This window comes from Xenopus tropicalis, chromosome 9, assembly GCF_000004195.4.
Source record: "Xenopus tropicalis strain Nigerian chromosome 9, UCB_Xtro_10.0, whole genome shotgun sequence".
In the NCBI taxonomy this organism is placed as follows: domain Eukaryota; kingdom Metazoa; phylum Chordata; class Amphibia; order Anura; family Pipidae; genus Xenopus; species Xenopus tropicalis.
In genome coordinates this window covers 70,713,420-70,727,909 of record NC_030685.2, presented here as the reverse complement: position 1 = coordinate 70,727,909, position 14,490 = coordinate 70,713,420, and the positions used below count along the sequence as shown (strand labels likewise).

Below are 14,490 nucleotides of genomic sequence, written 5' to 3'. Positions count from 1 at the left end.
CCCTCTCAGCTGGACTAGAAAGAACAATACAAAGTCCTAATGGCACAAGAGTTGAACAAAAACACTAAAGGCAGTTGCCTGATCTGCAGTGACCCAGAATTTGGTTGATCATATCACAGATGCACCCTGGGACTTTGAAGGATTAATAAACCCTGCTTTAATAACAATATATGGTTTTGAGCCAAGAGAACACGGAACTAAGACGGGAATGAAACCAGCTTTCCCTGCTCTAAACTCAACATTGTAACGGCAGGCATTAACCTGTTGTAACAATCTTTTACAGAGCAGAATAACGGCATATTGAAGCTTGTCTAAAAGTTGAGGTTATTTGAAAAGGCATATGGCAAATTCCTGAGATCTAAGCATGTGTTCCAGAACCTCTTAAACCCAAACGTATATCATGTTGTCAGGTTTGTTGGAGTTGGAGACTTGGATTATACTGTGACCAACATTAACGTCACATAGAATTTATAGACAATTTTTTGCAATATATATGGGACTACAACTATGGCCTTCCCTTTGCCATTCTTGTTACTATAGGTATTATATCTTACAGGAACATTACACTATGTTGGTATTCCACTAGGTAGCACTACACATTGGGGTATTTAAAGGGTTTGGGGATCTCTATGGTGGGCTATAACTTGAAGAAGGGCATACCATTGTCCCAAAACATCAGATACTGCTTTGTGTGTCTACAGCACCCTATCAAAAATTGTGAATACTCCACAGCAAACAACACAGGCATTATTGTCTTTATTTAACATTGCAACACTAAAAGAGGTCAATAGGACACAGAACATACAAGGGGCTGTACACGGTATGGTCACCTTTCTTCTGTTCTAAACATACCTGCTCCTTACGGCTTTTCATTTTCTCATCTGTTGATGCACCGAGCGCTAGCCACCATGGTGAAATGGGCAGATGAAACCTGCCCAAACCCGGATGGACCGAAATCTATAGTACATAGATGTTGTTTGGCATTGGTGGGCCCCCCTACACAAAAAGATACGCGCATGTACGTGTATGGCTGCCTTATAGTTAACAGAGTCAAGTGATAGTATTAAAAAGAGGGGTAGCAGAGGCTGCAGACAAGTGTTTTTATGAAGGTTACCTTGTCACCTCTAACACATTACTTGGAATACTGCTTATCAAGTCAAGCCAGTAATAAAGCCTGGTTTCTATAAGCAGCAAGATCACTGAACCACTAGTGTTCACATTTACACAGTATCCCTACATGCTCTGAATTGATGCAAACCTACTCAGAATGCTTCTCTGAATACATTTTCTATTTTTAGTGGTTTCTGTGGTTTTCAGTTTTAGGCTCCTAATACTAGGCTTTTGGCTCAGGAGTTTGCAACTCTAGGGTTAACTGAATACAGGAGTGCACAGACAGTTCGGGACGACACTCTGACCTTCAAAGACAGCTGTTGAGGTGAAGCCTGCCAAGCAATAAAAAAAACAGTCTAAAACCGAAAATATCTCAGAAACAAGTGAATAATTTAAAAGTTTAAATTACAAAAGTGCTTAGAGGAACACACAAGTTTACATCAATTCATTTTTTGGGGGGTTCAGACCATTTTGAGGCACCTAGATCATCATCTAATTAAGAAATATAGAGGAAACAAATATTGCAGCTGTGGGATTTTATTCCCTATGTTACTGTTACCCAGCGCTCCTGGTTTTTCTCCTACCTTTGCAAAATTTCATCACAAAACTGCTAGACTAGTTTACACAAGCAGATTTATAGTTCAAAGATGGCTGCGCTAATATTTTTGTTTGCTTACTGCAAACAAACTCTGGGTACACAAGGAGTTGAACACAAAGCCTGGCCATGTGATGTGGCAGTCTCATGGGAATTCAAACAAACACAAGGCAAAGCACAGTTAATTCTGCAACCTCAAACCTCTGACGGTTCTGTGTCCAGGACTGTAAAGTAAAAACCCAATCCCCCACCATAATATACCTAGAAGATTCCGACTCAGTTACTAATGAATAGAGAAGAGTATGATTAGCTCATGACATGGGACTATAAGGGTGAAGACACACAGGGCTACCAGTAGCAGCTACTTGTTCAAGGCTACTAAACTCCAGAAAATCCCCTGCCATAGACAATACTGAGAATTGCCTCTGCCAAAACACAAGTAGAGACAATTATCAGTAAATGATCAGCATTGTCTTTTTTAGTAGCCACGACAAGTAGCTACTACTAGTAGCTCCGTGTGTCTTAACCCTAAAGGTGGCCATTCACAGAACAACCAGGGATGGCATTTGACCACTCAGATCAAATATGCAGATTCAATGGCCATACAAGCAAATGACTGCCTTTATATTGTCCTGCGTTAATTTGGGCCATCAGCGCTACTCTTCAATCCCAAAGGAGGTTTTTCTATCATGATCAATAAGCATCTGCTACATTATCAGTCTGAACAGCTCCCTGACATCCCCATTCCCAGATGGTTGGAATTGGCCAAACAGTCCAACCAAATCTGGTCATGACTAGCCAGCTTAATAATCACCAATTGTTGGCATCAACTTAAAAATGCTGCTATATAACTATTTGATCTCCACAGCGCATTAGTATTTTGCAGAGAAATGATTTGCAATAAGAGCCAATCCTTTTGGGGTATAGTTCCATTTTAACCAGAGAAAGATACCTTAGTGAAGGTCAACTGTAAGGCAACTGTGACCTCATCAGGGCAACTACTGTACAGGTATGGGACCTGTTATCCAGAATGCTTGGATCCTGGGGTTTTCCACATAAGGTATCTTTCCGTAATTTGGATCTCCATAACTTAAGTCTGCTAAAAATAATTTAAATATTGAATAAACCCAATAGGGCTGTTTTGGCTCAAATAAGGATTAATTATATCTTAGTTGGGATCAAGTACAAAGTATTACTTTATTATTATAGATAAAAGGAAATCATTTTTAAAAATTAGAATTATTTGCTTATAATGGAGTCTATGGGAGATGGCCTTTCCGTAATTCGGAATTTTCTGGATAACGGGTTTCCGGATAAGGGATCCCATACCGTACTTTCAACTTTCCAGTACACATGCAGTGCAAACTCATTTAAAGACGAATTTCTTTTTCTTAAGATTTTTTTCTAACATAAAACCTAATTTCACTTAATATTAAATAAAATGATGGAAAGTGTAGGATGGGTTATCTGTGCTATACTGTTGCTGACATTATGTAACAGACACCTCAGACCAATCCCACCCCAGAGGCAAGGAGTATGTTCTCTGAAGAGTAAACATTCCTTCATTGTGATGTAAGACTTGAAATGAATGGATATTATTCAAGCGTACTTCCCTGCACCCCAAAAATGCACAAACTAATCGAGTTTGACATGCTATGTTCCCAAACAGAGCAGCGCCACGGGGAATTCCGTAAGACGCGGATCTGGAAGTGGGCCAGGCACAAACGCTAACTTTTTGCTTACTCAACCACTTTACAGGTAAATACCAAGATAAGAAACAAATACCTTCATTAAGAGGGTAGCTTAAAAAAAAAATAGAATATAGATTTGAAAAAACCCTACTGTTTTGCTATTACATTTAAAAATTACTCCGTTTTCTGAACCAAAATTTGTTAAAGAGCCCCACACAACACAGAAACCCCTAATATACCCATTACTGTAATCTGTTCCTTCAAAAAGTATGAATAAATACCATTTTTATACTCTGAAATCCAGCTTCTCTTTCTGCCTCATTTGCAATCCTGGCAGGGGAGGAGGGACTAAAACGCTGATATTACTTATTGTTACAACTTCTCCACAGCTTACAGACAGCCTGCAGGAACTATATAACCCACAATGCATTGCACTGTGATGTTCCTTTCCTTATTGAAATCACATGGGAATTGTGGGAATTAGAGGATGCAGGCTGAGGGCAGGCGACTACTGTTACATTTTATTTGAGTCTCAAAGTAGTCAGCCAGATCAGCAGGAAAAAAGGGGGCCAGGCTTAGGGAACTGTTCCAAACCATATTATTACATTAAAAATCATGAAAAGGCTGCATATTATTTTTAATTGCCGTATATTGCTTAAAATTATGTTTTATTTTCAAAAAGTTTAAGTTGTGTTTGGGTGGAGTTCCAGCCTATGATTAAGGAGTTTATACCTGAAATGCTTTCGTACCCTACTAAAATATCTAATGTTTTTAACTGTTAAACAAAGGACTACTATTATATGAAGAATGAGTGCACACTGTTTCCAGTTTATTGCATTTGGCTGGAGTTCCCCTTTAAAAATGAGCGAAAACTTATTTCCGTATATTGGAATGTTGCCTCGAACAGCATTTTCATTCACCATGCAATATGTTTTTATTTTTTGAGGTTACATACCCTTAAATCTCTTCACGGAGGTATCAAAGCAATGGTTCAGAGTAAAGAATCTTTCATATGTAAAACCAGTACAGGTATGGGATCCCTTATTCAGAAACCAGTAATCCAGAAAGTTCCAAATTACAGAAAGCCCACCTCCCATAGACTCTATTTAAATTAAATAATTCCGAATTTTAAAACTGGTTTCCTTTTTCTCTGTAGTAATAAAAAAACAGTAATTTGTACTTGATCCCAACTAAGATATAAATAATCCTTATTGGATGCAAAACAATCCTATTGGGTTTAATTAATGTTTTATTAATTCTTTAGTATAATTAAGGTATGGAGAGCCAAATTACGGAAAGGCCCCTTATCCGGAATACCCTTGGCCCCGAGCATTCTGGATAACTGGTCCTATACCTGTCCAGAATGCTTGGGACCAATAAAACCAATAGGATTGTATTGCTACCAACATGAATTCATGCACCTTAGTTACCATCAGGTACAAGGCACCGCTTTAATAGTATCGAGAAAAAAATATTTGATTAACATGGAGTCTATGGGAGATGGCCTTCCCGTAATTTGAAGCTTTCTGAATAACGGATCCCATACCTGTACAATTTTCTCTTCCCCTGGGAAGTACAAGCTAATTGTTTCAAAAGTTTAATCACCAGAGTTATAAAAAAAAAAATAAAGTTTTATCAAGCAGGAAAGTGAAATTTTAGGATACTTTGACACAAAACATATGGCCTCCTGGCACACGTCGAGCACAGATGTTTAAACAGCTCTTACTCTGCATTATAACAAGACTGCAAATAATACCACTTTCTTCTATAGTCAGATCCCAATTACTTCCAATTCTAAAAAATGTAAAACACTTCATTGATAGCAGCTTCCGTGATGGAGGCCAGGCCGCGAGCCATTAGTTAGCATGAGGGATTATTTTATATTTCTATTGTCAATTATTTTCAATTCTATATCATTTCCTTTTCTGTTTTAGAATAATAAACTAAAAAAAGGCTGTCGTTTTTGGACAGTTTCTCTAACTGTTCCACTAATTAGCTAGCCACACATGGGCTAATCTTTTTATACGATTTGGTTTCCAGCCAAATGTAACAATCATGTTTTTCTATCAAAAGCTGACCATACACAGGACAATAAAACTTATGACTCCCACAAGACTCTGTTGTTTGATGACCGCTTCTTTGCTTTGTCAGACGTGTCTTCATAAAATCGGAAAAATAAATATAATCTGATTATTGGCTCCAGGGTCAATGAACCGATGGTTTGGCCCAGTGCATTGGTGGCCAAATCAGACCTAAATCTGCTCATCTGAAAACCTACCAAACTAGTTAATGTCGTGCGTATGGCCCTAGTGTAATTACCACTGACATTTGCTGTGCCAAAACTGAAAGCCGGAACAACTAATGAACACCATCGATGGGTATATGGGAACACAGGGATTTCCACAAATTCACTGGAAGTCATTCAACTAACTAGCTAAGACTTAAAGGGGTTGTTCACCTTCAATGTCCAAATCTTATTAAACCAACAATGCTCTCAGCATGTCAGAAAATCCATTTTCCAAAAAAAGTAAAAAAGGCCATTGTAAAAGCTACTTTTTATACCTGTTAAATCAGTCCTTCTTCGGTCTCTCTCATCAGTTTTCTGAAGGGATGGGAGTGGCCTATTTTAAACCTGACACACTGAAAACTTCCTATATTCTTACATCACCACTCCCAGGCTTTGCCCTTACTTTCTCCTATGGGACCAATTCATTGGTTGCTTCTGCACTCTAACCAGTTGCATAAATTGAAAGGTCATTGGTTTATTTCTCCCTTGCAATGGCATATAGGCAAACAGGGCCAGCATATCACAAATCACAGACTGACAGGAGACATAGCCAATAGGAGTTAAGTCTGCTGCCCTGTAGTGTGTATAGGGCCCCCTTTTGTGCCATTTCCTATTCACCTTGCCAACTGGCACATCCCCTTGCACATTGCCACTGCAATGGCAGCCCCTAGCTGGGTGGTCAACAGCAGCATACATTTTTTAAGTGTCATGTGTATGGTCAATTTTAAAGCAGCTCCACTTCTAGACACAAACTCCAATCATTTATTAATTTCCTGAAGCATGCCTGATAAATGGCAATAACAATCTTGGCCTGCTCCTGCAAAACTGGATAGCGGATACACTATATTTTTTTTTAGAGAATGCCGACAGGAGAGCCGGAGGGGGCTGAGGGAAGATGCTCACTTATACCTATAAACATATATATATTTATATATTACATGACAGAACGTGGCAGTTAAAACTGTCTCTAAATTCATCTCACTTTGGCCCACAGCAATACATTTTTGGAGAAGCTTCAGCATGTAAATATAAATATTTTTAGCCTTAAACTGCACAAAAGCAGCTAAATACCAGCAGAAACTTTATTCTGAGGAAATTTACAGAAAAAAACCCCAGATGTCAGACCCTAAGCACAAATCTATCACTGTATCCTCTAATTAGCACAGGCACGTTCCAATCGATAAAAAGTTTCTTGAAATACTTTAAATAAAAAGGCTTAAGGGTTAGAGCTTAAATATTAGGCTCAACCGGTTCAGTTGGCAGTGCTGCTACCAAAGCCCATATACCTGTAGCTGAGTTAAGAGTGAATACCTTAACTCAAAATAATTCTTCAAAGCAAGCGCAACTGTCCTTGGCCATTCATAATTGGGCCATAAAGAGCATGTGAGAGCTCAGTACTGCACTACATATTAAATGTGGCAGCAATGCTATCAGAGTAATAGCATGGGTTTCATAGCATCTGGAAAGGGACTGTGGCTGAGGGATAGCAGGTATAGTAGGGAGAGATGGTGCCTATAGTAGCAGTGGGATAATAGCCTCTGGGAAGGGACTGGGGCTGTGGGATAGCAGGTATAGTAGGGAGAGATGGTGCCTATAGTAGCAGTGGGGGGATAATAGCCTCTGGGAAGGGACTGTGGCTGTGGGATAGCAGGTATAGTAGGGAGAGATGGTGCCTATAGTAGCAGTGGGATAATAGCCTCTGGGAAGGGACTGGGGCTGTGGGATAGCAGGTATAGTAGGGAGAGATGGTACCTATAGTAGCAGTGGGGGGATAATAGCCTCTGGGAAAGGACTGTGGCTGAGGGATCGCAGGTATAGTAGGGAGAGATGGTGTCTATAGTAGCAGTGGGGGGATAATAGCCTCTGGGAAGGGACTGTGGCTCTGGGATAGCAGGTATAGTAGGGAGAGATGGTGCCTATAGTAGCAGTGGGATAATAGCCTCTGGGAAGGTACTGACTAAAACAGTAAAATAAAATACAAAAAGAAAATACAAAAAAAATCTGATTGGTTTCTATGGGTAAATGCATTTGTACAGTTTATAACTTTAAATCAACTCCACAGGCAGCATGTAGTTCAGTCTCTTATTTTCCCTTTCATCCTGAAGCTTCACAAGTCTGTTTAGTTATCCAAGAATGTACTTCCTAAGCAATACAACTATTCAATTCCCAACAATTCCTACCTTACTGTAGCAGTGCATCTCTGGGACACCATTCCATCCAATGTAAGGGTAAAAGAAAAGAATTATCTACGAGTGAGCCAATTCCTTATATAATTATTACACAGATTAAATAAGGAAATTGATCTGAACTAGCAGTTCTGTGCCAAATATATTACATTATATAATTTTTTTTTTTTTTTTTTACACAGGCATACCCAATTCCACAGATTGGAAAGAAACCATGACAAACAATTTGCCAAACCCCCTTAGGCTCACACAGTCATGCAACCCCTCCCTCACCTTGTTCCACTGTGAAGTCATCAATTGTGGGACATGATGTCTATCTGCTTTCCAGAGGATCTGTGCACCACCCTCTGTAGAAAGCAGAGGGATTTCACAATGGAATAAGGTGGGGAGGAGTTGAATGACACTGTGAGCCTGAGGGGATGGGGAAATGGTTTGTCAAGTATTATGTTTTCCTCTCAATTGAATTTATGTCTGTGTATAACTAGGGGGAGGGGAATATTTTCCTTTTAAACTGAAAAATGCTGTCAGTATTGGGAGCACTTGAGGGAGTCCAGTCCCCCAGCCATACGCCCAGGCTTTCCACCTGTAGCCTGTAAAGAGACAAGCCAAGCAATATTCCTATTTGCATCCTGCTATAAAATGCCACGTGCTATTCCAAAAATCACTGCAACTATTTTAACAAGCACTTTCATATAAAAACTAATTTCTATTTTATTGTTATTGCTCTTTTAACTACAAAAGCATCTGTTTAAAAGGTACTGAGAAGACTGAACGGGGACCGAATATAGCAAGCAAATGCCCAGGTGCCTAAAGAAATTGGGTACAATACCAGCAATTATTGGCTCTGTGCTCCCTGGCTCTTCTATAAAAAATATTAAATACAGTTATTAAGAAGCCAACTTTATGCTCGGCCAAACATGACCTTCCATGGCATATAAAAATGTTTATATGAACAAAATACTGGATGCTTAATAAGCGCTTTTTGTGCATAAAAGACCCAGACATTTAGAGTCTCTTGCATATTTTATATATATACATATTTTTTTTTGGACAGCAGGCCAGTGTGGTAGCAGTGAATGAATGACTTACTATGCGGAGAGAACACTGTATGAATGACGTGCTTTGTAACTGCAGGCAGAACGCTAGCTTGTGTATAACGGAAACCTACGGCAGCCGCCTTGAAGAACAAATCATGCCAGCTATATTTTCTTGTTTATGATGTGTGTATGGCTATTGTCAGTAGGTGCAGACGTAGGAGGCTACAGGTCTCAATTGTTAAAGCTCTCCAGGGCTAAAGGGGCAGAAAAAGCACACCCCTTAGTGCTCAATTACACACATGCAGCGCTGGGGGTGCAAAAGAAGCCCTGTATTTAACACCTGCCATAGACAAGTGATAAATACAGGTTTCCATTGCCCTTTGCTCCTCATTGGCTGTTTGAAATCCATGCAAGCTTGGAGGAATCCACCTGCAGGGAGCACTGTATTCACGAGGAATCTAAAGATCATTGTGTTTCATTCTGGAGGGCAAACACCTTCACCTAAGGGCACTAAGAATGGGGCAGGGTGCCAAGTGGAAAAACATGGGGCAAAGAGCCAGGTACTCTTGCCCCGCTGTTTGCAAATAAGGTTTTCCGTGTTTTAGTGGTCATCGATCAGATGGCACAGAAACACAAGTGACCAGATAATCAGGGCATTAAAGGGGACCTGTCACCCTAGGAAAAAAATTCCAACTTGTTTTGTATTGTGTTTGTCAAGAAAAATAAGCTTCACTTAAACTATATAAATTATTTAAATCTAGCGTCCTTCAGTTTTGTAATTCACAGCCACAGCAAGCAGGAAGGCACCATTTTGTTAGAAAGGAAGCTTTGTATCCTAAAATCTTGTTTATGCACCAGAATGAAAGCTTTGTACCCCAAAATGTGCCGGAATGGGGGGACCTGATGTCCTGGCTACACAATTACATAGTGAAAAGGGAGAGGAAAAGTGACTGCTCAATAAAAAGTGGAAGTAATTCAATGTCCCACCTCTATATAATAATATATAATATATGACTGACAGCTGGGATTTTTAAATGCTTTTATAATATGTATGGATATGTTAATAAAAAAATTACTTTCATTATACGGCTTTTTAGGCTGATGTCAGACGTGGTGTAGCGTAGACTGGCGTAGACTTTGCATTCTCTCGCGTTTTTATGTGTATATCGCCTACATGTGCCTGTACCCGAGCGTATCTCATTTATTTGGGTGAAGGCACAGGTAGGAAGCGTAAGGCGCTATTTTCAGCAAGCAATTTTCCACTTGCTGAAAATATACGCCCTACCCCACGTCTGACATCAGCCTTATGACTGGGTCACAGATCCCATTGGTAAGTACAGGGCTCCATTGCTCATTGGCTGTCTGGATAGCATGCCCCCAGACCACTAGCAGGCAGTGCTGTATTCATAAGTAATGTGCAGGGGATTCTGGAGACCAAAAACCTTAACCTACGGGCACTAATCATGGGGCAGGGTATAAAGTGCCCTGTATTTTGCACTTTTGCACCCTGCCCTGCCAATTGTAACAAGGTCTTAGTGATCCTGGATCAGCACTGGACCCAACAAGTTAAAATCCTGTACACACACATGATCAGATGAAGAGTGCATAAAACTGCCACTAAAAGATAAAAGCCACAAAGACGTCCATCTCACATCCAGTAATTAAAGTTGGTGCTGATGGATCCTTGAATGAAATCCCGATTGTGACTTCACTTCCTTACAGCGCTTGATCCAGGGAATTCCGCCTGCCAGTTTCGGGTTCAGGAAGGGTTATTTTCCCCTGGCGAGGTCAACTTGGCAGTCGGCCCTGCGGAGAGGTTCTGCTTTTGCCTTCCTGTAATCCGCGCCGGCTTTTTTACAAGCTCACAATGTACTGCTGACATACAGGTCTACTTTTTATTACCCCCGCAACCGTCGGAGGATTCAGTGAGTAAAGCTGTAAAGCCATCAGTGACACTTCCACGGCGAAGCTTTATAAGAATCACATGCATCTTATCTTCTGACTGATCCCGGCAGTCTTTCCCCACCATCACATGCAATCGCATGATAACACACTCCATTGCTGAATACTGTAACCCATTCCATGCTGCGATACCCACATCCCCAACCAGAGAATACAGCAGGGGGTTAACTTGCACCCCTTCCAATCCGCTACCCCATCAACTGCTAATGTCATTCTAACCGTCATTCCAATATACATCCAATAGAAATGTTCAGTGGTTTTAAAGTTATTTGTAAATATAATTGCTGCTCTCTGGTTCAGACTCTTGAAGCAATGTAGCAGAGGTCATTCCTTCCCCAGGTCTGTTAAACAGCTGGCTACATTGTTGCACAACCAGGAAAGAAGAGAGTATAAACACTCTTTTCTATTTACAAATTATTTTAAAAACCATTGTTTTAATGTCTTAAAAGGCTTGTTTACCTTTTGATTAACTTTTAGTATGTAACAGAAGGTCCAATTCATAACAATTTTTCATTTGGTCTTTTTTTTTTTTTTTTATATAGTTTAAATTATTTACCTTCTACTACCTCTGTCCAGCTTTCAAATTGGGGTCACTGACCCTGGCAGCAAAAAAACAATTAAAGGTGGCCATACACTTGTCTGGTGTGTGGATCTCAACATGTATGGTAGGCACAGGCGCTGTCGGACCGAGGACGGCACCAATGGGCCAATATGGTTCCCTTTCAGATGGGAAAATCAAAATGGCCCTATCAACACCTGGCTGATTTTTGGGCAGGTATCGATCAGGGAGGCACTATACATGGGCAGATAAGCTGCCGAATTGGTCTAAAGCAGGGGTCCCCAGTCACTGGGCCTGGGCCGTGGACAGCTTGGCACTGGGCGGGCTTACCAATGGAGCACAAAGCGTTGCACAACTAAGGGCACAAATAAGCAACCCCCCCCCGTTCCGTGGAAAAATTTTACACATAGCAACCGGTCCTTGGTGCAAAAAAGTTTGGGGACCCCTGGTCTAAAAGGACTCGAAACAGCAGCTTAAATCTGCCTGCGTATGGCTACCTTTACTCCGTAAGGCAACTATTTTATTGTTACTCTGTTTTACTGCCCTTTCTATTTAGTCCCTCTCCTATTCGTTTTCCAGTCTCAATGCCTGGTTGCTAGGGTAAACTGGACCTTGGCAACCAGATAGCTGCTGAAATTCCACACTGTAGAGCTGCTAATTGAAGCACCCCATTATTCAATGTATATTGGAAAGTTTTTTAGAACTGCATGTTCTTTCATTATGCAAAAACATTTTTGGGTGCAGTTTCCCTTTAACTAAAATTGTCAGCATCCCACTGATGTTGGAATTCAACATAATCTAAATGGGAAGCCGTTCTGATGTATGGGAAACAGTAAACTTACCACTTAAAAGAGAAACACACATGTGAAAGAGAATTTGCGGCCGGTAATGCAGAGGGGAAAAGTGCAATTATGGAGGCAAATCGCCATTGTAGAGTTAATTCCAGTGTAATTGCAGCCACTCAGTGACACAAAATGAACTCCATTTCTTGTGCATGTTGTAGAAATGGGAATGTTGTGGCGTTTTTTGGATTTGGGATTTTGTCACTTCCGGCACTGGCATGAAAATGACATTTGCGTGCGACTGTTTGGGCGCAAGTCTGTTTTGCCTATTGAACCAGCCCGCTGTGGGAACCCTGTAATTACCATCCCATTCAGGAAGCCGGTATCTCCAGGGTTGTCATGTATTAATAGGAGCACTAGCATCAGATTCAGCAGGAGCAGTATAATGGACACAGTGGGGCCTGGTGTGGTATGTAAGTACGTTTAATGAATAACATGAATGTGTGCAAATGTTTTGCGTGACCAAACTTGCTGCTGAATCATAAATAAGCCCTATTATCCACAGGCTGAACAGCTGATTTGCTACAGACTTACGTTCATAAACCGGTGTAGTCTGCAGCAGCAAACCTAAAACCCCTTGCCTCTGCATGACAGGAAAAAAGTGAGATGGCAATCGCAGAGCAAAGATATTCAATATACAACCCACCAGCTGTTCCAGAACTACAACTCTCAGCTTCCCACACCAGTTTACCCCGAGACTTCTGATGGCCCCAAACATTAGTAAATTCATGTTTTACAGTATATCAGCTCCTGTGCCATTAGTGTACTTTCTTCATAAAGTATCTCACTTACATTAGTCCTTAGAAAATACTTCTGGCACAACAAAATAAGAGCTTAATATTTAAAAAAAAAAACAAGAAATCTACCAGAGCCGGGGGTGAGGTTTATCAGCAACAATGCAGAATTAGAAATCATTAGCCAAGCTTTTATTTTAGGCTGATTTTCCACAATGAACAACAGAAGGAAATGGTACAGAAAGAGTCTGACAGCACATTAAAGGCACGGCGTCCCCCAGAGACCACCCTTGCCCAGTGTAACACAGGCTGAATAACACAGCACTAACCAGGCTGCTCCCTGATTGTTTTAGGAAAAGCCAATTGTTTATAAAGGGGCGTCTTCTAAAACTTCAGTTGTTTCAGGGTATTTTTAGCTGGGACCTTTAGATGGATAACTGTAAAGGAAAAGTAAACCAGTATTAAGGTCTATGGGGTGTTTTTAACCATTTATTGCAGAGACCAAAACTGTGCAAAATCACCTGTCACTGCTCCTAAAATAGATTGAAAAGGAAGGTCATACCTGCTTCCCTGAATTTGCCATCAGCCATAATACCTAATGGGAAGCAGTTACAGAAAAGTCCAACCCGCAGTCCTTCCGCTGAGGTTGAAATATAACCCAAATCACCTGATTGCATCGCCTGCAAATTCCTTTCAGCTGGGACGCTTAGGTAAGAATCCCTAATGCCAAACTTTAAAGCCCTGAACCCTGCATTTTTTTTAAAGGAAGGGTCTCATTATTAAGAGCAACTGAACAACCCCTCTAGATGTTGTACTACAACTCCCAGAAGCCCCTGACAAAAGACAAAAAAAAAAGACTACGAGCTGCCTTGCCTGTCCCCTGAATACCAAAGCAAGACAGAAATAAACAAGATTTCACACCATTATGCTGAATTGAATACAAAGCAGTGATCTTACCGCCAACATAATAAATTCATCAATTTCCTCTTCATTAAGGCAAAAACTGGCCGTTTGGTTTTCCCTGTGAATTAAAGGCTCCACCTTCTTATTAAATGCCTTTGGTTAACAGCACTATTTATATATCAGCTAGCTGGGGCTAATCTTTCTTACTTGCTGCTCAGGTTATTAAGCAGCTTTATTTCACTTGCTGTGCTGCTGTCAGACATGGCAATAGACTGCTCTGCAGTGCATACATTCCTTTTTCCCATAGCAACGACCATAAATATCAATAATACTAGGATCACCCCTCAAACCTTTAATAATACAGGAGTCATATTCATTGTCTTGTGGGGCTGATTAGTACTCTGTTTACATGCATTCTACCTGGCTACTTAGAAGTCAGTGCTGTCTGCAGCATGCATTTCTACTGGTTACCAATGACCATGAAATGACTGCTAATCAAACATATTGTCATATGTATATATATTATTCTAAATGTCATTTCATGGTCCTTGGTAACCAATAGAAATTCATGCTGCAGACACCAC

At 40.5% G+C, this 14,490-nt stretch overlaps 1 protein-coding gene across 5 annotated transcripts in view; it reads right to left on the bottom strand.

Annotated features, from left to right (window-relative positions):
• The window catches only part of cobll1 (cordon-bleu WH2 repeat protein like 1), a 94,386-nt gene that overhangs the window by 34,654 nt on the left and 45,242 nt on the right, over positions 1–14,490 (bottom strand). The window contains exon 1 of one of the 5 annotated variants that reach the window (XM_031892769.1): positions 13,961–14,041. The exons of the other annotated variants lie outside the window; for them this stretch is intronic. Within the exon in view, the coding sequence (XP_031748629.1) occupies positions 13,961–13,995 (35 nt within the window). The 5' untranslated portion in view covers positions 13,996–14,041. Of the gene's footprint in view, positions 1–13,960; positions 14,042–14,490 lie in introns of those variants that run through there. 5 annotated transcript variants of the gene reach the window in all.